This window comes from Theropithecus gelada, chromosome 10 (genome assembly GCF_003255815.1).
Source record: "Theropithecus gelada isolate Dixy chromosome 10, Tgel_1.0, whole genome shotgun sequence".
NCBI classification, from domain to species: domain Eukaryota; kingdom Metazoa; phylum Chordata; class Mammalia; order Primates; family Cercopithecidae; genus Theropithecus; species Theropithecus gelada.
In genome coordinates, this window is record NC_037678.1 from 77,425,457 (window position 1) to 77,450,881 (window position 25,425).

A 25,425-nucleotide genomic window follows, 5' to 3' on the forward strand; every position below is an offset into this window, starting at 1 on the left:
CCAATGTCAGGTAATTCACCCGCCTCGGCCTCCCAAAGTGCTGGGATTACAGGCATGAGCCACTGTGCCCACCCTATGTTTGAGTTTTAAAAAATAATTTAATTGTAGTAAAATATATGAAACATAATATTTACCATCTTAACCATCCCCCCCTGTTTTTTAGAGGCAGGGTCTCACTCTGTCATGCAGGGTGCAATGCAGTGGTGCAATCAGAGCTCACTGCAGCCTTGAACTCCTGGGCTCCAGCAATACTCCTGCTTCAGCCTCCCCAGCAGTTGGGACTACAGGTGTGAGCTACCACACTTGGCTAATTTTTTCTTTTCTTTTTTTTTGTAGAGACAGGGTCTCACTATGTTGTCCAGGCTGATGTTGAACTCCTGGCCACAAGCCTTCCTTACATGTTGGCCTCCCAATGTGCTGGAATTATAGGTGTGAGCCACCATGCCAGGCCTGATCTGAACCATTTTTAAGTGTACAGTTCAGTGGCATTAAGCATATTCACACTGTTGTACAACCATCATCACTATCTATAGAAGGCTTTTCATCTTGCACAACTGAAACTGTATACCCATTTTAAAAAAAGCCCCTCCCCTTTTTTTTTTTTTACCGTGAATATACATTTTAATATGAGGTTGGTACAAAATTAATTGCGGTTTTTGCCATTGAAAGTAATGGCAAAAACCGCAATTAATTTTGCACCAACCTAACCTATCCTTTGGAAAAAAATACTAACGTTGAAGAAAACATGGAAGAGGACTAGAAAGATACTCTGAGTACCTAAGCAGATTTATCATGAGTTGATTAGCATTGGTTTGTTTTTCCTTTCGTATTAACCTTATGCATACTAAGAAAAAGGGTGATAAGCAATGTAAAAATCTAAGGTAAGCCAAAACCAGCCAACAGTGTTGCTATCAGATAAAGGGGAAACATGACCTGTCGCACAGGCATGCTCCTTCTCAGCACTTTTTTTTTTTTTTTTTTTTTTTTTTAAAAAAGACAGAGTCTTGCTCTGTCACCTAGACTGGAGTGCAGTGGCGCAATCTTGGCTTACTGCAACCTCCGCCTCATGGGTTCAAGTGATTCTTATGCTTTAGCCTCTCGAGTAGCTGGGATTGCAGATGGGCCCCACCACATTCGGCTCATTTTTTTTTATTTTTAGTAGAAATAGAGTTTCACTATTTGGCCAGGCTGGTCTTGAATTCCTGACCTCAGGTGATCCGCCCGCCTCGGCCTCCCAAAGTGCTGGGATTATAGGCGTGAACCACCATGCCCAGCCCTTCTCAGCACTTCTAAGGCTTCAGGGAAAGGAAGACAAATGCAGAACCAAGTGTGTGGGATTTAGAGCGCTTAAATGGTAAAAATCTTAAAGTCTGTCATGTTTTACGAACTTTGCCAGGTGTCACGGAACACCTGAGGAGCTGGTGCGGAATCTTCCAAAAACGAATGAAAACAAAACATACATGAGAATATCCATGGCAGCCTTATTCGTAATAGCCCCAAGCTGTAAACAGTCCAATGTCCCTCAGCTAGAGAACAAATAAACAAAATGTGGTACCATTCATACAACGGGCTACCACTCAGCAATAAAAAGGAATGTACTATGAACGCACACAACAACATATACAGCACAAAGACATGATGCCCCATGCAGGAATCCAGACATAAGATTGCATGTGGTATGAGGCCATCTGTATAAAATTTCTAGAAAAGGCAAAATTCAAGACACAAAGCAGACCAGTGGTCATCTGGGGCTGAGGTTGAGGCCAGGGACTGACCAAAAATGGTTCTGGGGAAGAGGTGTTTTATTTTATTTTAATTAATTAATTAATTAGTTAATTTATTTTTATTTGAGACAGAGTCTTGCTCTGTCGCCCAGGCTGGAGTGCAGTGGTGTGATCTCGGCTCACTGCAACCTCCACTGCTCGGGTTCAAGTGATTCTCCTGCCTCACCCTCCCAAGTAGCTGGGACTATAGGCGCCTGCCCACCACACCTGGCTAATTTTTTGTACTTTTAGTAGAGACGGGGTTTTGCCATGCTAGCCAAGCTGGTTTTGAACTCCTGACCTCAGGTGATCCGCCTGCCTTGGCCTCCCAAAGTGCTGGGATTCCAGGCGTGAGCCACCACACCCAGCCAGAAGTGGTTTTAAAATTGGATTGGGGTGATGGTTACACACCTGTATAAACTGATCAAAAATCATTGTAGCGTATACTTAATGGGTGAATTTATGGCATGTAAATTATAGTGCAATCAAGACATAACAACTAAAAAACCACATACCAAAAAACCCATGCAGCCAATCTCTCCCCAAAAGACCCCTGCTATAATTCAGTTTACAGATGGAATCTAAATAGCAGGTGGAGCCACTAAAATCTGAATGGAATTGACATACTGTCATATCTAGCTGTCCGTCTGTCAGTCACTCAGTCCCAGTGTTTACAATGCTAATGCTGTAGGAGTCTCAGTGGGAAGTTACTCAGTAAGGCTTCTCTCAATGCAGTGAATAAAAAATTTAAAAAATTAATAAAATCTTCTATACCTGAACATCCTAACACCCCTCTACAAGCCAAATAAAACAATTCTTTGAAAGAACATGAATTACATAAAAGTTATCTACATTTACAGAAAAACAGGGTCTGGGATAAGATGTCTTAACCAGCTACAGGATGAGCTCTGTCTCTTGCCAAGTAACAGGATTTCTCTGACGCATCCAGCAAAGCTCTGGAGTTTGCTCTCTGGAGGCCTGTTCCCATTTCTCTGTCTGTGATGCAGACGATGCTGCATCACAAGGTTCCAGATCTTTCACAGGTCATTAACAGGCATCCTATAGGACTTCCCCCCGACACTCCCGCCCCGAGAACTCTTTCAGTGGGTTCTCCAGTGACTTAGAAACAAACTTTTTTCCTTGGTGGGGTTGGCTACTCATACCCTCTCCTTGGCCCTTTTCTTTGCTTAATTGAAAATAGAGCGGGCATGGTGGCTCACGACTGTAATCCCAGCACTTTGGGAGGCCAAGGTGGCAGGATCTCTTGAGGTCAGGAATTCGAGACCAGCCTGGCCAACATGGTGAAACCCCATCTCTACTAAAAATGCAAAAATTAGCCGGGTGTGGTGGTGCATGCCTATAGCCCCAGCTACTCGGGAGGCTGAGGCAGGAGAATCGCTTGAACCTGGGAGGCAGAGGTTGCAGTGAGCCGAGATTGTGCCACTGCACCCCAGCCTGGGTGACAGAGTGAAACTGTGTCTCAAAAAACAAAACAAAAAAACAGAAAATAGAAACCCCAAGCTGGAACCACATTGGTTCTGCCACCCCTTGAATCCCTGTTTCTCCTGGTCTAGTCAGTTCAGTAAACCCTCCACCCTTGTCCGTCATTCCAACAACCAACAATAAGAGCAAATAATAAAACCTACTTGTCATAGTTTTCCTGCTCTTTCTTAAGAAGGGGTTACTATTTAGATCTAATTACTTAAGATTGTCTATTGGCCCAGGAGCAGCTTTCAGTATCCTCCAGGCCTCTTATTAAAACAGATGTGCTTTTCCTGTACTGAACACTAAAATACTATAAACTATCAGAGTTCTAAAATGTGTGTTTTTTTAATTCACAAATTTTGAACACATTTAAAAAGGGACAAAAGAGTATATGATAAATGAATTCATTATGAATGAATTTGAAAGGGACAAAATAGTGTTCAATAAAAAGTTAGTCCCCCTCTCTACCTTGTCCCCCAGAAATGGCAGCTTCTCTATGGGCTGTTTTGCATCTTTTAATAATACACCTGGAGTCTGTTTCACATCAAAAAAGAACTGATTCATTCTTTTTAAAAACAATATGGTATGAATGTATCATAATGTATTTAACCAATTCTCTAGCTATGGACATTTAGGTGGTTTCCAATCTTTTCCTAAAACAATATAATAACCGCCCTTGTATACCCACATATCAGTTTGCATGTGTGAGTATAGCTGTGCTATAAACACCTAGGAGTGGATTTGCTGAATCAAAGCTATGTAGAATTGTAATTCTGATACTGCCAAATTGCACTCCATAGACTAATTTCTACTTTGACCTACAAGCATTCTATGAGAGAGCACATTTCCTGACACTCTTGCCAAGAAAGTATGTGAAACTTTTTGATCTTTGCCACTATAAAGCATTATAGTTCCTTTTCTATGAACTATATATTTACATCCTTTGCTCATTAGTCTACTGGGTTGTTGGTCTTCTTATTATTGATTTTTAGGAGCTCTTTACATATTAGAGAAATTCGTCTGTTGTTTGTAGCATGTGTTGTAAAGACTTTTACTTTGTTATAGTTTTTTTATTTTTTTCTTTTTTGGCCAGGGGTAAAATTTTCATTTTTTATTAAAATGTACCAATCTTTTCTTTTCTGGATTTTTCATTTTTTGAGTCTATTATTATTATTATTGTTATTATTTTATTTATTTATTTTGGGAGACAGAGTTTTGCTCTCATTGCCCAGGCTGTAGTACAATGGCGTGATCTCTGCTCACTGCAACCTCTGCCTCCCGGGTTCAAGTGATTCTCCTGCCTTGGTCTCCCAAGTAGCTGGGATTACAGGCACATGCCACCATGCCTGGCTATTTTTTGTATTTTTAGTAGAGATGGGGTTTCATCATGTTGGCCAGGCTGGTCTCGAACTTCTAACCTCAGGCGATGCACCCACCTTGGCCTCCCAAAGTACTGTGATTACAGGCATAAGCCCCTGCTCCCGGTGAGTCTATTATTTTTGAAATGTTGAATTCTAGCATTTAATATATTTGAGATTTTAATCAGCACCTGTTACTAAGGACCTGTGGCCACTACGAATCTCTCTGAAAGCCAGAGAAACTCCCTAGTCCTCACTGTAGATTTTAGTTCCTACTCGTAGGATGCCTTGTAAATTTGCAGGGGCTTCATGGGTGCTCTTTCCTCCTCTTAGATTTGATTATAGCTGCCACGAGAACCCGAATTACATCTTAAATTTCTATATCCCCCTATATTTATGCAGCACACAGTAGAAGTCTTAAACTTGATTTTATCTATAGTACTAATAATTGTAAGAGACGGGGAAGGGAATATCGCCATAAGTACTAAAGTGGTTGAGGATCACAGGGTCCCCCAAAACCATGTCCTGCTCTCCTGAGTCTTCCTGTCACCTTTGGGTTGACAGTTTCTGTGTGGCTGTTAGATTCAAATAGGTTTCACTTTTTAGGCTATGAAGAGGGAGCTCCTCACCAATTAAGCAAGCAGAGGCTAGAGGCCAAAGAGCCAGAGACAACAGCCCTTGTGACCCTCAGCTTCGTGTCCTTGTCCCCTTCTGAAGTATAATTCGTTTGATTTCTTCCACTTTTTAGACAAATACATATTTAACCCTGCTCTATATTTATGCCAATAGTCTGCCATTATCTGGCTTATTTGACTGTGAAGTCACTTACAGGTTCCTGACAGTTTTTCAGGGGGCAGATGACTCAGCTGCATTCTTTTTAGCTCAAGCTTAGTTCTGAGGCAGGGGATTGAATGGGGGAGTCTCTTGGCAAAGAAACTGCTGGAAGGGTCCCCAAGGACCCTATGAGTCCTTGGGCTGAGTGATCCTATCATCAATCAGGTGCCTGAACTGGGAAAACCTGACTCACAGCATGTGGGGTGAGGGGCAAAGAAAGTACCAGACGCGGTCTCTGTCTCCGAGGACTTGGTTGTCTATTTATAGAAAAAAAATCCACAGACATGGCGTGAGTACTGAAATTGTACGGTGTTCAGCTGTGGCTCAGAGAAGGCAAAGGCCCATGTGACCGAGAGTAGAGAAAAGCTCCTTTCTGGAAAGAATGGAACCTGAATGTGGCCTCAGAGCAGGGGTTCTGATTCTGGGGTTCTTGGACTTGGAAGTTTGATTACCAAGTGGTCCACAAGCTCGTATGAGGAAACACAACCTCTCCAATTGCACAGACTTCTAATGGAAATGTAGCATTTCCTCTCAGGATGAGCGCGAGCCATAAACCACAGTATTGCAGAGGACTTGTCACTCTGTGACCACCAGAATCAAGATTTTTTTTCCTTCTGTATGCCAGTTGTTGCTTCTGTCTTCAAGCAATGCTCACCCACATCACTACTTTGAAATTATGGTAGTTATAAGAACTACCACCAGATCTTCTTTATTCAATTAACTAAAAATACGTTACTATATACATTTTCAAAAAGGGTTTGGCCACTGCAGTTTAATATAACTGTTTCATTTTGTAGTCCTATGTGTTTTATCTTATTAATTTGAAAACATCATTTTAATATACAACAGTTTTGAGTTCTCAGTACCCAGCTTAGTTCTTGGCCTACAGTAGTTGCTCAATAAATAAACACAAAAACAAACAACAGATGGGGCACAGATTTGAATAGATAAGACAGGACCAAATTACTGACTTAGTAATTGGAAAATGCATGGGCATATTTTATTTATGTATTACCTATTTTCAGAAAAAAATGTAAGGTAGCTTATTAGAACAGATGGCGTACAACAGGATAGCTTAAATTAAGAGTTAAGCAAGGAAACACTAAAGTTGAGTCATGAATGAGGCTTAAAAATAAAATCACATAAAAGTATGGACTTGGTTTTAGCAGACAATGCAAAAACAAAAACAAAAAACAAAAAAACCTGGACAGTTGCATAATTCATAGTACACTTTAAAAAAAGCTAAGCCAATTGTGTAGAGGAAGCAGTACAGTAATTTCTCCTGAAGATTTTATCGAAGGAAAGCCAAAATTTGCGCTTTTGTCATGATTCACTTATGCATTACAGACACAAGCTTGGTCCACGGGATAAAAATCAAGGACTGAGCAGGAACTTCTCCTTAGAAATGACAAGGAACAAGGTTTGTTTTGAAGATGCCAGCTGGGGAACCAGTGGAAGCTGAGGTGAGCCTTTGCAGACCAGACCTAAAGTCAGGATGAAGGAGAAGACAGTGCCTCTTACGAGAGGTGGAAACGCTGCTGTAGATGAGAAAGGGTCTGTACAGAAAGGCTGACCGAGGCAAGCTCCTCCAAGTGTCTGGCAGTGAATGGAAAAGAGCAACAAGCACAAAACAGTGATGGGAGCTGTGACACGGGGACCCTGTGCACTCAGAGGACCAGTCATCCAGTTCATATCGTCGACACTGGGCCATTGTACCGCTGACTCTCAGCTCCGCAAGCGGGCTCATCAGGAGCAAGGACGAGGCAGAAGTTCAAAGAACTTATCTCACTCCTCATTGGTTATTCTAATAGCCTCCAGGGGGAGATGTGCAGTGAAAATGGAATTGGCGACCAGCTGGGTGACCAGGTAAGAAAAAGGGATTACATAGATGATCCCTTTTCCTCAATTCCAAAGAGTAAGCAAGCACTGGAGTGCAGTCCTGTGTGCACCATCATGTGATCCCAGCTTGTTCATGGGAACCTGCCTTTAACCCTGACCTCTGACAACTCCTTTCCTTCCTCAGCATTAAGAACTCCAGCTCTGGCCGGATGCGGTGGCTCATGCCTGTAATCCCAGCACTTTGGGAGGCCGAGGCAGGAGGATCGTGTGGTCAGGAGTTCGAGACCAACCTGGCCAATATAGTGAAACCCCATCTTTACTAAAAATACAAAAATTAGCTGGGTGTGGTTGCATGAGCCTGTAGTTCCAGCTACTCGGGAGGCTGAGGCAAAATAATTGCTTGAACCCGGGAGGTGGAGGTTGCAGTGAGCCGAGATCGTGCCACTGCACTCCAACCTGGGTGACAGAGCAAGACTCTGTCTCAATTAAAAAAAAAAGAACTCCAGCTCTGTGAGTCGCTCTCATCTTGTTTGACCATTCCTGTGAATGGAGGGGGCAGTGCATGCCACGCTAGGTGCAAAGATCCCCAGAGACTCCGGCTAACTCCGTAGCAGCTTACTGTGCCCAGTAGAAACCAAAGGATACAAATTCAGAGACCAGGGTCCATGTATCAGTCTCACCCTGCAGGGCTAAACAGGCGATCACACAAATAAATTCATCCTCATTTTCATAACCAAACGCTTCAATTTTATACTTCCATGCATTCATATTAAAAAGAGAAAGGCAAAAGAGAAAAAGTTGCTTACTTTAGGATTCAAATCGAAGAAAGAGTAGTATTTAAATCGTAACAGCAGCTGCTCATCCTCTTGGATGCCTTGTTCCATAAGGGAGCGCGAGGAGTCTAGCCAACTAGAAAACAACAGCATGAGTTTTAGAAGCCAATCAATTTTACATATATATCCATTATATTATTATGTCATATATTATATTCTACATATATATATATCCTTGAACAAAATCAGGGTATGTAATACAGACTGAGTATCCCTAATTTGAAAATCTGAAATGCTCCAAAATCTGACAGTTTCTCAAAGGAGATGCTCAAAGGAAATGCTCACTGAAGCATTTTTGTTTTGTTTTGTTTTTGAGCCAGAGTCTTGCTCTGTCGCCTAGGCTGGAGTGCAGTGGTGCAATCTCGGCTCACTGCAGCCTCTGCCTCCCGGGTTCAAGCGATTCTCTTGCCTCAGCCTCATGAGTAGCTGGGACTACAGGTGCATGCCACCATGCCCAGCTAAGTTTTGTATTTTCAGTAGAGGGGGGGTTTCGCCATGTTGGCCATGCTAGTCTTGAACTCCTGACCTCAGGTGATTTGCCTGCCTTGGCCTCCCAAAAGTGCTGGGATTACAGGCGTGGGCCACTGTGCCCGGCCTTGCTGAAGCATTTTGAATTTCAGGATTTTGGATTAGGGATGCTCAACTGGTGAGTATAATGCAAATATCCCCAAACTTTAAAAAATGTAAAAAATAAATTCTGAAATCCAAAACACTTCTAGTCTCAAGCATTTTGGATAAGGGATACTCAACCTGTATAACCAAAAATCAGTAAGCACATAATAATAGCTTATATTTGCATTTTGTCTTTTTTTTTTTTTGAGACGGAGTCTCACTTTGTCACCCAGGCTGGAGTGCAGTGGCCGGATCTCAGCTCACTGTAAGCTCCGCCTCCCAGGTTCACACCATTCTCCTGCCTCAGCCTCCCGAGTAGCTGGGACTACAGGCGCCCGCTACCTCGCCCGGCTAGTGTTTTTGTATTTTTTAGTAGAGACGGGGTTTCACCAAGTTAGCCAGGATGGTCTTGATCTCGTGACCTCATGATCCGCCCGCCTCAGCCTCCCAAAGTGCTGGGATTATAGACTTGAGCCACCGCGCGCGGCCAGCATTTTGTCTTATAGTTTTCAAAGTGCTTTATAGATTTTTTTTCTCATGGATACTCTAAAGTAATCCAATGAAGGGGCTGGGGCAGTTCTTACTACCTCATCTTTGTAGACAAAGAGATTTAGTCTGAGTGACATTAGATCATCCTTAAAGGTCACAGGCCTCAGCTGGGTGCAGGGGCTCATACCTGTAATTCCAGCACTTTGGGAGGCCAAGGTGGGCGAATCACCTGAGGTCAAGAGTTTGAGACCAGCCTGGGCAACATGGTGAAATCCCATCTCTACTGAAAATGCAAAAATTAGCCAGGCGTTGTGGCACATGCCTGTAGTCTCAGCTACTTGGGAGGCTGAGGCAGGCAGGAGAATTGCTTGAACCTGGAAGGTGGAGGCTGCAGTGAGCTGAGATCATGCCATTGCACTCCAGCCTAGGTGACAGAGTGAGACTCTGTCTCAAAAAAACAAAAAACAAACAAACAAACAAAAAAGTTCACAGGCCTGGGGATGGGGCCAGCTTGAGAATCCATATGTCCTGACTGCCCACACCACTTCTCCTTTTACCAGATGGTTCACCCCAATGCCAGCTCTGTATTACTGTCTAGAACTTTCTGCAATGTGGGAAATATTCATATCTGTGCTGTCTGATGCATCGGTCCCAGCTGAATGTGGCTGTTAGTGCCACATTTTAATTTTAATTAATTTAAAATCCAGTCCACATTTAGACATCCACATGTGGCTAGGAGTTCCTGTACAATACACAGTAGAGGTCTGGAGTTGAGAAATAAAAACTGGGGAAAGAGGATGACCAACATGAAATCACCATCCTGAAGGAGCTGACAGTCTGTTGGGGGAGACCAAGCCTCATAACAAAGGGACGATGTGATGTTGGAGTGAGCAAAGTGTCAGGACAGAGCTACAAGGAGGGGGCTGATCTTGAAGGTAATACTTGAGCAGGAGACTGTATGTGATTGGGCGGGGGGGACTGACCAGTCAGTAAAGGCGAATGGTCCTGGAGGTGAGGCAGTGACAGAAAGAGTGAGAGTGCACCTGGGCGGCACGGGGCCATGAGAGCACGGGAGGACACTGAGACACCTGCTGGGGCCAGATCTTCTAGGGAGTTGAATGCTGTTGACACTTTTGACTTTATCTGGTGGGCAATGGGGAACAACAGAAATGGTAGTTTCAGAAATTGTTTGGGTGTATTTTCGAACAGAACTCAAGGACTTGCTCATTAGAATACTTAAAGAGAACAGCAACAGCTGGGCGCGGTGGCTCATGCCTGTAATCCTAGCACTTTGGGAGGCTGAGGCGGGCAGATTACCTGAGGTCGGGAGTTCGAGACTAGCCTGACCAACATGGAGAAACCCAATCTCTACTAAAAAAATACAAATTTAGCCGGGCATAGTGGCGCATGCCTGTAGTCCCAGCTACTTGGAAAGCTGAGGCAGGAGAATTGCTTGAACCTGGGGGGCAGAGGTTGTAGTGAGCTGAGATCGCGCCATTGCACTCCAGCCTGGGCAATAAGAGCAAAACTCCATCTCAAAAAAAAAAAAAAAAAAGAAAGAGAAAAGAGTGACATTCTACAAAAAACAATGTAAGCCTTGTGGGTCACCTTGGATCTCCCCCACTGGCCCATGGGGACCAACACACTTATTAACTACCCTACATCCCATAAAATATACTTTGCATATCTGTAGTGGCAAAGAATTAGTATTCACAGAGAGTAAATCTACTGAGTTACCCAAACATGTAAATTTAGGCACACTTTAAGTATACTGAAATGACCAAAGGCTGATTTTTTCCCCTTTGTTGCTAAAATCAGCACTAACTTTTGCAAATAAAGTACAATCCCTAGGCCTACCAACTTGAAAATGAAACATGACACCTCATCTCTTACTGTGTCGGCACTAGTTCAGGGAGGACTAAATGGAGCTGTGTCCTTACCCTGCATTGAGCTTGGCTTTATCAACCAGAGACCGAGGCTGGTACATATCCACAAGTGCTTCCGGAGACTGGGGGGGTTGGCTGAATGCGAGGATGCTGCAGTTTTGTTCCGTCAAAGGGCTGTCACTGAACCAAGTCATGGTGGATGACACTGGTGTTCCATTGATGGGGTCGTATATAGGAGTCATGGTTTTACTGTATAAACCAGGACTTACTGCAAGGCAAGGGGAGTATGAACTATGGTATGAGAATCCAGGGATAGAAATCTTCAGGAAAATATTAACATTACTTACACTAAAATGAGTTTTGACTTTAAATTTGGCACCATTTAAAATAATATAAGTCAAGCTGGGCACTGTGGCCCACATCTAATCCTAGCTACTTGGGAGGCTGAGGTCAGAAGGCTGCTTGAGCCTAGGAGTTTGAGATCAGACAGAGCAACATAGCAAGACTTCATCTCAAAAAACAAACCAAAAAAACCCCGCGAAATAATATGGATCATGATGGTAGAGAGATTAGTAATACACAGGTAATGGTCTTATCTGTAAATTCAGCTCCTCAAAAGCCTTGGAACTCAAATATATAAAAGCCTACAAAAATCAACACAGACAAATGTTGGGGACCATCTCTTTTCTTTCTTTCTTTCTTTCTTTTTTTTTTTTTTGAGATGGGGTCTCACTCTGTCGCCCAGGTTGGAGTGCTGTGGTGTGATCCCGGCTCACTGCAACCTCCACCTCCTGGGTTCAAGTGATTCTCCTGTCTCAGCCTCCTGAGTAGCTGGGGTTACAGGCACCTGCCACCACACCTGGCTAATAGAGACCACCTCTTTTCTAATAATTCAAAGTTTTCCTACTTCAGTAGGAGTCTTGGTACTATTAGAGAACTGGAGGCCTCATAGAATGCACGTACCCAATATGTTTCAGATGGCCCCGTAAACAAACAGCAGGACTCGCCACTTTTAACAATCCAGTAGGCTGATGATTTACAAATCAGCTGGCTCTAATTTGTACAATTTGTCCTTTTCATTAGAATATACTATGCAAGAAAGCCCTTAGTCTTGGCCGGGTATGGTGGCTTATGCCTGTAATTCCAGCATTTTGGGAGTCCAAGGCAGGCAGATCACTTGAGGCCAGGAGTTTGAGACCAGCCTGGCCAACATGGCAAAACCCCGTCTCTACTAGAAACACAAAAATTATTCAAGTGTGATGGTGCACAACTGTAATTCCAGCTACTCAGGAGGCTGAGGCACAAGAATTGCTTGAGCCCAGGAGGCAGAGGCTGCAGTGAGCCGAGATTGTGCCACTGCACTCCAGCTTGGGTGACAGAGCGAGACTCTAAAAAAAAAAAAAGGAAGAAAGAAAGCCCTCAATCTTGCAAGCAAGCTAGAGATTTGATTGTTTTGATATAAAAAGAAAAGGATACTTCTTCTCCGGAATTTTCACCTGCCCTTCTCTTGCACACCCCATAAAAAAATCGAATTCAGGAAAGAATCACACAATGATAGAATCATGAAGAGAGAAGTGTGTTTAAGTGCTTTAACTTTTTTCTTTTATTTTCTTTTTTTGGGACAGGGTCTTGCTCTGTCACCCAGGCTGAGTGCAGTGGCACAATCTTGACTCACTGCAACTTCCACCCTCAGGGCTCAAGCAATCCTCCCATCTCAGCCTTCTGAGTAGCTAGGACCACGAGCATGCACCACCATGCCCAGGTTATTTATTTATTTATTTTTTGTATTTTTAATACAGATGGTATCTCACCATGTTGCCCAGGCTTGTCTCAAACTTCCGAGCTCAAGTGATCCACCCACCTCAGCCTCCCAAAGTGCTGGGATTACAGGCATGAGGCACTGTGACCAGCCACTTACCTTTTTTCTAAATATCACTCTTTTATCCCAAATTTGTGGTCAGTGGTACTAAAATTTTGCATTCATTGGCAACATCAGATATACAATTCAAATAATGAGTTATTAAACATGCTTGAAAAAAGTCTGAAACACATTTCTGTCAATTCTAAACTTGACTAGATAGCATCTCCTCATTACATCAGTTCTGCAATTTTATTTCTCCTTTGTTTGGTGGGCGTGGGAGGACAGGTATATTTCTCTCTTGAGTTTTACTGTACGTTCAAACAACAAAACACCTGTCACAAATCTTACCTGATGAACCTGAAGCTGTTGGAGAACTCTCCAGGTTTAGAACATCTTCAATTATGGGTTCCTTATTATTTTTATCTTTTTTCTTCTTCTTCTTAAAATAGTCACCAGAAGGCTTTAACAAGGAAAGCTCTTCTGATCTTCTAATATCTAGAAATAATTTTTTTTAAATGAAGAAAAAGAAAAAGTAAAAAGAAAAATCCTTCTAAGACTCAGAGTCATTTTGTGCATTTGAAATCATTTCTAAGGAAATTTCTGAAAAGTAAATGGGACTAAACTGCATCCCTTTTGAAGAAATAGAAGGGGAAAGGGGAACGGAGACCTCCAAAGTAGGTGCGGGGAGAAAATAGTGGAGGGAGATTAAGTCTAGTGAAATTTCTAGTTAGAAAAATTATTATAAAAATATTTCAAATGTATCTAAAACAACAGGAATGGTATAATGTCCCCTTCATGTGCTCCCCAGCTTCAGTCATTATTAGTTAGCATTATGCTATTCTTGTTACCTATTTACCACCAACTTTACCTCCCTCTCCCCTTTTTTCCTGATATGGTTTGGATGTGTCTTCACCCAAATCTCATCTTGAATTCCCATGTGTTGTGGGAGGGGCCCAGTGGGAGGTAACTGAACCATGTGGGCAGGTCTTTCCTGTGCTGTTCTCGTGATAGTGAATAAGTCTCATAAGATCTGATGGTTTTATAAGGAGTTTCCCTGCACAAGCTCTCTCTTTGCCTGCTGCCATCCATGTTAAGACGTGACTTGCTCCTCCTTGCCTTCCACCATCATTGTGAGGCCTCCCCAGCCATGTGGAGGGGACTTTAATGTAAGTCCATTAAACCTCTTTCTTTTGTAAATTGCCCAGTCTCAGGTATGTCTTTATCAGCAGCATGAAAACAAACTAATAGACTTGCCTTTGTTGCTCCCTCTCCCTTTCCTTTTTCCAGTTTTTTAAACAACCAACAAGGGTCCTGCTTCCTTTTTTCTTTATAGACCACAGATCTTGAAAGTCTTTCTTTTACACACTGCCCATCAGCTCATTTCATCCCTGTGGCGATGCCCTCATGCCCTGCCCATTTCTTCTTGGTCCTCACCATTTCAGCACACCCGGGTTCTGGTGGAATCTAGACCATGCGTCTTTCTGCCAGAGGCTTTGCTCTGATGGCTTGCCAGGGTCTGCACTGCAACAGCCTACACATTCAGGGAATTAACACTCCCCAAGAGCGGCCTTCGGTGACTGTCCAGGATGCTGCATAAGCATCCTTACCCCGAGGCTGTGTCTACACTGTCTCCCAGAGGTCGCCAGCTGCTGCAGTGTAACCTGATTGGTGACACTCTTCTCTTTTCAGTCTTACTTCCCTGTCCCCAACAGTATTTCCTGGCATCACTTCCCAAATGAACTATCTGTACTTGAATCCTTATCTCAGGGTCTGCTTCTGGGAACTGAAACTATGATAATCCCCATTTCCCCCATTAATCAAATATATTTATAATTGCTGATCAGAATTGCTGATAACCTTTAACTGCACTAGTGGCTATCATTCCAGGTAAAAGTCAATTAATTTGGACTTTTAGTCTCTGAGCAGCTTTGTTGAAGGTAAGTGCACTGATTCCATTAAGTTCTGTCATCGTTTCATTCATATACTGCTCGGTGCTGAGACTGAACCTAGCAGTTTAACTTGACTCTCCCCAGTAGCCAAGGACTGTCAGGTTGCAACACAACTGTGACCATTCCAAATGCATAATTTATACACAAACCCGGTCATGAATAAAAAATTTCACTGTGAGCACTAAAAGCAAAACAATGAAACAGAAACACCTTATCTTCAAGGTCAAGATTTGTGTCTTTTCTGTTCTTCAAGGGAAAAACCACTAAACTGCTGCGTTTGATTTCACTTCAATTGATAAGACATAAAATGCAATGATTAGAAATGCCAAGTTAAGCCTTTAAAACTATTACAAAGAGATAATCAGGAAAAGAGAACATCTGATTGCTTCTGTTTATTTGAAAACTTGGCCGGTCGCGGTGGCTCAAGCCTGTAATCCCAGCACTTTGGGAGGCCGAGATGGGCGGATCACGAGGTCAGGAGATCGAGACCATCCTGGCTAACACGTTGAAACCCCGTCTCTACTAAAAAAAATAAAAAAACTAGCCGGGCAACGTGGCGGGCGCCTGTAGTCCCAGCTACTCTGGAGGCTGAGGCAGGAGAATGGTGTAACCCCGGGAGGCGGAGCTTGCAGTGAGCTGAGATCCGGCCACTGCACTCCAGCCTGGGCGACAGAGCCAGACTCCCCCTCAAAAAAAAAAAAAAAAAAACTTTACGTTTTTAGTTTCAGCTATGATGTGTACTTCCAGTCCACTGTGGTGTGTGGAATATAGTATTTTATTTAATCATTTAGTTTGCTTTCAAATCCTCATTAGAATATTATCAAAAACACAAGGTATCCTCATGCTTGCCATTTGCACACCAGGGACAAGATTGCAACTTACATTCTGTAATGAAAGGTTCCATTCATTTGTTCACTCAACAGTTATTGTGTGCCAGGCATTGTGACTGGAGTGAGGAATGCAGAAATGCTCAGGAAATGGTTTCTGCCCTCACCCTATTTCATCTACCATACCAGCCCCCACTGCCCAACCCTGGCATTCCCAATCCTGCTGATGCTTTTTCTCTTTTTTTGGGGGTACTATCCATCCCCTTTTAACCTCTTATATTCTTTTTTAACTTGTTACATTTATATGTTAAAATTTGTTACATTTACATTTATTGGTTAGTGTCTGTCTCTGCCTGCTACAGTGCAAGCTCCAGGTGGCAGGGATTTTAGCTCTGTATTGCTACTATATCCCTAGCTCTCACCACAATGCCTGGGACACAGTAGGTGCTCAATAAATATTTGCTGAATAAGTGAATAGTTTATGGTTTAATGGGAAAAATAGATTACTCACTATATATCACTATATATTATCTATTCTGGGTTCAAATGTTGATTTTTGATTTTGGGACCAATGAATATGCCTATAATACTTTCAAAAATTATAAAATGAGAATACCTTTATGGTGTGTTTCCCTCCCTTTATGGAGTTTTATAAAGAAAAATTGGTTTGAGTAGTGTTGTCTTTATGACTATTAAATTATAGGATACCAAATCTGTAAATAATTAGATTTAAGTTCACAATTAAGTATACTTTTCTGCTTAATCACTTCATAAGTGATTTTTGTGGACAGAGTTATTTACTTGAGCCAGGTCTTAAGCAATTAAGACTTTGGAACACCATTATCTCAAAAACAATAAAGACACATAACTCTATGGTGATTAAGTATTTAATACAATTCTTTTTAATCTTAAATACTGTACAAAATGTTTGAGTATAGCTTGGATCAATAAATGGGGAGGGCAATCTTAATGGTTTATCTTGTCTATTTACAAATCTCTTTTGGAATAGTTTTAAGCTTTGTGGAGATGCACCTGATTTATGTCAATAATGTTCTACTTGGCTTAACTACACTTAAATGGCTGCAATACCCAGAAGGGCTTAAGCATGTGCTTCCTAATAGGTGAATGTTCTCTAGCCAATTGCTTGAAGTAGGCAGAATGCACACATAATTTTCCTGTCTTCCTTTACAAGAGTCTACAGGGCACAGGGGCCCTTCCTGGGTACTTACTCAGGATTTTGCAGATATCACTGACAGCTTTAAAAACCACAGCTGAGAAGCTGACTCGCAACCTCACCATCTTCAAATTCGGCAGGCGAAGGCGCAGCATTTTATGCTGAGGGGTGAAGAGAAGCTTTGCATCTGCCTGGACCCCATATTTGTCCAGGGTCCAGTGGGTTTTCAGAAGCCAGCAATGCTTCTGTTCCCACCAAAGAGCAAAGTCTGACCAGTCTTGGGATATGTCTGCAAAAATGAAAACACAACTAAGTAAAATGAGAGAGAGCCCAGCTTGGAGGGTTCTGGAGTTGCAGAGTCAATTTCATTGTGTGCGAAAATGTAAACCAACAACTGATCTTCAGTTCCCCATGGCCTTTTACAATCCGAGGCTCAACAACTTTTGGCTTCTTTCCAAAGTCTCTCGGGACAACATAGGGACTGGGATAGCATTAAGAGAAAATACCTAATGTAGATGACAGGGTTCATGGGACAGCAAACCATCATGGCACGTGTATACCTATGTAACAAACCTGTATGTTCTGCACATGTATCCCAGAACTTGAAGTAAAATAAAAAACACTTAAAAAATCAAATAAAATAAAACATTTAAAGATAAAATAATTTAAAAAGAAAAAAAATGATAGGGCTGGGTGCTGTGGCTCACACCTGTAATCTCAGCACTTTGGGAGGCTGATGCAGGCGATCACCTGAGGTCAGGAGTTCGACACCAGCCTGGCCAACATGGCAAAACCCTGTCTCTACTAAAAATACAAAACTTAGCCAGATGTGGTGGTGGGCGCCTGTAATCCCAGCTACTTGGGAGGCTGAGGCAGGAGAATCACTTGAACCCAGGAGGCGGAGGTTGCAGTGAGCCAAGGTCATACCATTGCACTACAGCCTGGGCAACAAGAGCAAAACTCTGTCACTGTGTCTCAAAAAAAAAAAAAAAAAAAAAGAAAGAAAAATAGGGAATAAACCTTACCATCATTTACGTTTAGATACTGTGGAGTAAAAGAAAAATAAACGTGTTCACAATGAATGCTCAAGTTCTCTTCGCTAAAATCTCTCTGTGCCATGGCCCTTTCTGAGAAGGCCGAAAGCATCTGACTTTGTTTAATCAAGATTATTTCTGTTATAGAAATGTATCCTTATACCACTGTGTCACAAGGGAGTAGCAATAGCCTCCAATCAAAGTCCACACAGAAGTACGGTACAATTGACATTTCATTCTTCTCAGTGATGTCCAACTCTTTATCAGTACTGCCATATCTAAAGTGTCTAAATTGAAGTCAGAGTTAAAGTATTTTCTCCCTCTCAATGTTAGCATCAATGTCAATCTTTCCCCTCCTTTAACGTTGGTATTAAAATAGAATCTTTCCCCTTCATCAATATTGGAGTCAATTTTTAGTCTTTTATTTTGCAAAATGAAGAGCTACCAGTATCTTTGTTTTCTTATTTTTCTTTAAATGTTTTTTCTTTCTCTTTTCAAATTAGAAACTCTCTCTCTTTTTTTTTTTTTTTTTTTTTTGAGATGGAGCCTCCCTCTGTTGCCCAGGCTGGAGTGCAGTAGCATGATCTCAGCCCACAGCAACCTCCGCCTCCTGGGTTCAAGTGATTCTCCTGCTTCAGCCTCCCAAGTAGCTGGGATTACAGACGCGCGCCACTGTGTCAGGCTAATATTTTTTTGAGACGGAGTCTCACTCTGTCACCCAGTCTGGAGTGTAGTGGTGTAATCTCAGCTCACTGCAACCTCTGCCTCCCGGGTTCAAGTGATTCTCCTGCCTCAGCCTCCTGAGTAGCTGGGATTACAGGCATGCACCACCACGCCCAACTAATTTTTGTATTTTTTGTAGAGACAGGGGTTCACCATGTTGGTCAGGCTGGTCTCGAACTCCTGACCTCGTGATCCACCCACCTCGGCCTTCCAAAGTGCTGGGATTACAGGAAATTTTTGTATTTTTAGTAGAGATGGGGTTTTACCATGTTGGCCAGGCTGGTCTTGAACTCCTGACCTCAGGTGATTCACCCACCTTGGCCTCCCAAAGTGCTGGGATTACAGGCGTGAGCCACCGCGCCCGGCCAGAAAACGCTCCTCTTAATGCTGTTAGTAGAAGCATAAATTGGCACAACTATTTTGGAAAACCTTATTAATCAGCATTTTTTTCTCTGAGCTATACCACCCAACAGAAATGATCACTGAAAGAACAGGTGTTATAGCAGCTGTCTGTAAGTGAATGAAAATGGAAACAACCCAAATGTCCATTAAGAGATAAATGGATAAATAATTGTGGCACATCCATACAATAGACTATTATATGGCAATGAAAATGAACCAAAACAATATGCAACAGTATGGATAAATCTCACAGACATAATGTTGAGTGAAAGAAAGTCGATAGGTAAGAGTATATCCTTTGTAATCTCATTTGTCTAAAGTTCAAAATCCAGCAATGATTCCTGTGGTGTTAGAAGTCAGGATAGTGGTTATCCTTGGTGGTAGTGACTGGGAGGGGTCAGGGTATGGGGCTTGGGTGGGGAACAGGTGATGTTCTACTTCTTGATCTGAGCGGTTACAAGACTTTGTAAAATCCATTTAACTGTTTATAATAAGTGAAGCCTTGTTTATGATAAGTGAATTTTTCTGTATGTATATTATATGTCAATAAGGACTTACTGAAAAAAACAAACAACAAAAAACTATCTTGCTAGAGCAAATGAAAAGCCAGCATCTAAGGCCTTAAGTAGAAGGTTAAAGAAGCACAAAGAAAATAGAATGTTATTAAATTCTAGGTTGACAATATTGACTCCTGATGTGAAGAGTGTAACCCTGAAGATTTCTTTCTTTGTTTAAACAGGGAGCATAGTAAATGGTGGATAAGTGTTAAAAGACTCCTCAGCACCAATTCATCACTAAGCTATCAAGTATTTACAGAGAATTAACACAGTAGTCTAATGCCAAGCTACCTAAAGTCACATTAGATGTCACCAGTGGATTGGGTCCCATCCCTGTTGAAGTCCAGCGTTACAGCTACTGGGAACTTTAGCTTGCCACCAAAGACTCAGGTTTTTTTTCCCCCGCGAGACCGAGTCTTACTCTGTCATCCAAGCTGGAGTGCAGTGGCGCGATCCTGGCCCACTGCAACCTCTGCCTCCCGGGTTCAAGTGATTGTCCCACCTCAGGCTTCCAAGTAGCTAGGATTACACATGCATCCACTGCCACGCCCGGCTAATTTGTGTATTTTTATTAGAGATGGGGTTTTGCCATGTTGGCCAGCCTGTTCTCGAACTCCTGACCTCAGGTGATCCTCCCACCTCGGCCTCCCAAAGTGCTGGGATTACAGGTGTGAGCCATGACACCCGGCCTGGGCTATTTCTTTCTCTCCTCTGGGATGAGGGGTGGGGGATTGCTCTCCAGGCCATTATAAGATAAATGATCAGAAAAACCTAGACCAGCCATTAGTGGTGATGCAACAGACAGGGTTTCAAATACAGAGAAATCATAAAGCAAGAGTAACTTACTGATCTGTTCTACTAACTTGAGCATCACTCCCCCGACATGAAGGTCTCCAGATACTCTCAGTGTGACATCTTTCTGCTGCTCTTCATTGGGATGGTCAACATGGACCACAAGCTCCCAGGAAGCAGATGTAAAGTCAGTGGATGACAGCATTGTGGCAAACGCTGGTGTCTGCTGAACACAAAGACAGACATAGATTGGAATATGGGAAGGAAACGGGATGTGTAAGTAGACTAGCAGAGCCAAATTTCTTTTTTGTTTTTTCATTGTAACCTCCTCTTCAAAACACTCTGCAAGGTTCCCGGTGCTCCAGATATTAAATTCAGCATCTTAACTTTAAAGACAAAAAGTTTTATAAAAATGGTCTCAAACTATCTAAATTTATATACTTTATTTTTCCACTCACCCACTCCTCCAAGACTACTTGGCTATGTATTTTCTTTGTCCACTCAGTGCTTCAATCTTCATTTTCTCTCTGTTGACTTCTTTTGACCTTCTCTCAACTATTCTGGCAATAGGCAATCTTCTATGTTGCCTTTTAAAAAATCAATTTTATTAAGGTATAATTTGCATGTAATAAAATGCGCAGATTTTATATACTATAGTTCAACATGTTTTGTTGTATGCAAATTATACTTCAATAAAGTTGATGCTTAAAAAGGATGTCATTAAAGCCTCTTATCTTTAATATCTTTAACACATGTATATTATTATATTCCTCCTACAAAAATTTATATCTTCCCATAATAAAGCTCAAAAAATAAAAAAAGCAAAATAATTCCTATTTCATTCATTATAATATATAGTTTTACCTTAAATGCATATAGATACAGGTCATTAATAATTATTGCCATGTATTTGATTTACTTATTGTTCTATATCATGTAAAAATTGATTATCTAAATTCGCCAATTAAGTATTTGGATACATCTTTTTTTTTTTTTTGAGACAGAGTCTTGTTCTGTTGCCCAGGCTGGAGTGCAGTGGCGTGATCTTGGCTCACTGCAAGCTTCGCCTCGCAGGTTCACGCCATTCTCCTGCCTCAGCCTCCCAAGTAGCTGGGGCTACAGGCACCTGCCACCAAGCCAGGCTAATTTTTTTGTATTTTTAGCAGAGACAGGGTTTCACTGTGTTAGCCAGGATGATCTCGTGATCTGTCCGCTTTTTGCCTCCCAAAGTGCTGGGATTATAGGCATGAGCCACCGCGCCAGGCCGTATTCGGATACATCTTTGGCAAAAGATTTAAAAACAGGAGTAACAGATATAAAAAGCTCACTCTTCAAAGTGCAGATGGAGGTGTGAACTTCAAACCCGTAGTTTTCCCCTCATTGGAGAAGCCAGCAGGAAAGAATGTTTACAACTGAAATGTTTCAGGGGGTAACAGGAACACGGGAATCCAAAATTGGCAGAACTGAAATAAAACTTGAGATGTCAGTTCTCTCTTATTTTTAAACAGAAATAATGCTACTGCTCCTGGCCGTTTTAAACATTTAAAGTAAAAATTATTTAAATGATAATGAGTCTTTTTCACTTTACTATGTAAATCCAGTTTATGAGAAATTCATGTTTCCATAAAGCCTATTTTTGAGAATCATCAATGCACTCAAACTCCTAAGAAAGGGCCCCTCTGAGGGTGTATCCCCATTTATCTGCATTTTAAAAGGATCCCCTAGGGGGATATTTTTTGAGCTTTATTTTGTATTTTTAGCCATTTGAGTACAAGAGGCTGCAGAAAGAAAGGGGGTAAGGGGGCTCAGGAGCCACTGGTGCCCATCAAAGCCTCCCAACCTCCAGCTCCCCAGCCTTAGCCCCGGAGCACCCACCTCCTTTCCAGGAGCCTGTAGTGTCCTAGGGGATCCTATTAAAATGCAGATTCTATTCAGCAGGTCGAGGACAGGCCATACATTTCTTAACAGACTCCAGATGTTGCTGGTCTGTGGCTATCCTCAGTTCCTCCCTTCAACCTATTTAGAACAATATTAAACCAGGGATGACGGTAATATCCGAGGAACATTACTTTTAATAATAATTAAACAACCAGTGTCATATCTGTTCTGCGTGTTCATTTGAAACAACTCATTTGTAAGCCTAAAAGAATCTCAAAATACGCCACACAGATAAATTGAATACTGCAAATCTGAACAGATTTAGGACAGATTTTATGGGTGAGGATCAAATTTAAGAGTTCAGAAGTAGCTCCTTATGTTTTTGTTTTTTTTTTTTTGAGATGGTCTTGCTCTGTCGCCTAGGCTGGAGTATAGTGGCACGATCTTGGCTCACTGCAACCTCTGCCTCCCGGGTTCGAGCAATTCTCTGTCTCACCCTCCCAAGTAGTGGGGATTACAGGCGTGTGCCACGATGCCAGGCTAATTTTTGTATTTTTAGTAGAGACGGGGTTTCGCCATGCTGGCCAGGCTGGCCTTGAACTCCTGACCTTGTGATCCACCCGCCTTGGCCTCCCAAAGTGCTGGGATTACAGGCATGAGCCACCGTGCCCGGCTGCTCCTTATGTTTTTATAGTCAGAAACATGCAACGATGCAATGCGTCTCCTCCCCGTGTACAGAGATACACACAGAACCCTCTGCATGAGGAGTGCCATTCAGTGACTGCATTAGGCCTAACTGCTTGCTTCTGTCATCATCAACTTCAAGTATCATTTATTACCTACTGACTGTATGATGTGCTCTGTGTTAACTCCTGTCTTCTGTTATCCCTTTATCATCCTCCCAGCAATCTCATTTAGAAATGAGGAAACTCAGCCTCAGAGAGATGAAGCAACTTGCCCGAGGTCACAAAGCAAGTTAGATGCTGGAGCCCAGACGGAAATCCAGGTCTTTCTATTTCAAACTCTTATCCACCACACTGGGAAACCATTCTGATAATGTCGCAATGCCAACATGAAAGAAAACTCCTCAAACTACATGAACTCAATTCTCAGTAGCCTTTACTAAGCATTTCTATCAGCACAAATCTTGCGCAGTGAGGAGACAAAAAAAGAGACCCTTTCATCGTCAGACTCATAACTTGGCATTGAACTGTTCGACTTTATGATCCTTACAATTTCTCAAATACTATGATTATGAGGTCTAGTTATTTAAAATGTTTTGTATATAAAGAAAATAACTTTTAAAGGTGATTCCTTACGGGGCAATCCCATATAAGGTCTTTTCTTTTCCTAACCTGGGTGATCAAAACACTACTCATTTAGGCTACAGATGCTGATTCCCCTTACAACAAAATGCAGGCTAAAATTAGCCAAGCAGGTTTTCCTGCATTCCTTTCCTATCTTTCTGCGCCTTCATTTTTGAGTGAATGTCTAGTCTGCAGCAAGCTGTTACTTGTTAAGGATAGCAGCAAACTTCAGCCGGGAAAACGCATCTAAGGAGACCAAAACAAGAAGCAAAGCTACCGGCAGAGTGAAACTCAACAGCCCTTCACCGAAAATCAAAGAAAGGAAAGCAGGGAAGTAGGGCTGGAGGGATGGAGAGCAGGAAGGAGGAAAGATGAGGGGGAAACAGTCCCCGACCCTTCCCCTGGAGGATCTGAAGGTGCTTGGTGTTCGAAGGCCACTGAACCTGTCTTTTGCCAGCTCTGCAGGATCCTGGGGAGGATGTTGGGTGGATGAGCCTGCCCCTTACTCCCATTAAGGCAGCACCTGCGGCTGAACTGAAAGTTTATTTTGCGGCCAGATGCAGAGGGCCGGAGAAGGTGGTCACATCCAGACGAAATTATTTTCAATCAATAGCCATTTGAGTACAAGAGGCTGCAGAAAGAAAGGGGGTAAGGGGGCTCAGGAGCCACTGGTGCCCATCAAAGCCTCCCAACCTCCAGCTCCCCAGCCTTAGCCCCGGAGCACCCACCTCCTTTCCAGGAGCCTGTAGTGTCCAGCCTCGCAGTCGCGCACGTGGAGAGCTGCGTCCCTACAAACTACCCCGGGCCAAACCGAGGAGCTGGCGCTGGCGAAGTGGGGAGCGGGGGGCGCTCGGTGGCGGCGGCTGCTCAGCTAAGGCTGAGGCAGGTGAGGGCTGGAGCCAGGGCGCGCAGGCAAAGCTGCCTTGGGACCGCCCGCGGAGGCTCGGTGCCGGCCCCCAGCCTGGCGCGGCGTGCCGGGTGCACTGCACGGCCCCCAGCGGCCCGGCTGAGGGCAGCGCGCGGCGGGGCAGGCGAGGGCACGCCCAGCGCGGGCCTGCTAGGTCTAGCTCCCGCGGAGAGGAGGCGCAGTCTGCAGATTTTTAAGGGCAAAGGGTGGCCGAAGGGCTGCTCTGCGGTGAGAAGGCGGCGAGAACCCGGGGCGCACGCTCACTCTCCGCAGCTCCTCTTGCGATGTCTCATCCTGCCCCTTTAAGGCAGCCTCCAGTTTCCCTGTTCCCCCAGGCCCGCCGGGGACTAGCCCAGATGATTAAAGCCGCGCCACTTCCCCTCCTTTCAGGCATACCCATCCCTCACACCCCGGGGTGCGTCCAGGCGCAGGAGACTCCAGCCTCCCGGCTAGAACAGCTTGTCTCCCTTAGAAAGAGCCCCGGAGCACCTGTGGTCTGCGAGGTGGTGGCAACAACAAAAAGATTCGTCTCTGAGTAAGAGGATGATGTCAGTCTCCAGAAGGCTGAGGCTCCCGACCCGGGAAGACTCCAGGAGACCCAAGGGCAGGCTGCATGCGGAAGTCTGGGCCACACCTGGTGTGGCTCACCTCAGGATCACCACCGGTCCCGCAGGTCGCCTTCCTGTTGTTGGATTTATTTTCAAAGAGGGCTGGGGCCACCCAGGAAGGGTGGGTGACCTGGGCAGTTTACACAACCTCCCCAAGCTTCCTTTGTTCATTTAATGCACATTTGTTGAGTGCTTACTGCTCTACAGGCCTCCGGATGGGCCTGGGCTCCCAGAATACTGTGGTGATTAAAACAGACATGGAAATATCAGTTTCCTCATCTGTGAAATAGGTAGAGAGAGAGAATGC

At 43.3% G+C, this 25,425-nt stretch overlaps 1 protein-coding gene across 1 annotated transcript in view; it reads right to left on the reverse strand.

Moving 5' to 3' along the window:
* Nucleotides 1–25,103, reverse strand: part of FERMT1 (fermitin family member 1) — a 54,939-nt gene extending 29,836 nt beyond the window's left edge. Inside the window, exons 1-6 of the mRNA XM_025398149.1 lie at nt 24,332–25,103; nt 20,473–20,641; nt 16,966–17,199; nt 13,309–13,455; nt 11,154–11,367; nt 8,086–8,188 (exon numbers count right to left, since the gene is read on the reverse strand). Coding sequence (XP_025253934.1) covers nt 8,086–8,188; nt 11,154–11,367; nt 13,309–13,455; nt 16,966–17,199; nt 20,473–20,623 — 849 coding nt within the window. The 5' untranslated portion in view covers nt 20,624–20,641; nt 24,332–25,103. The remainder of the gene's footprint in view (nt 1–8,085; nt 8,189–11,153; nt 11,368–13,308; nt 13,456–16,965; nt 17,200–20,472; nt 20,642–24,331) is intronic.
* Nucleotides 25,104–25,425: the final 322 nt, after the last annotated feature.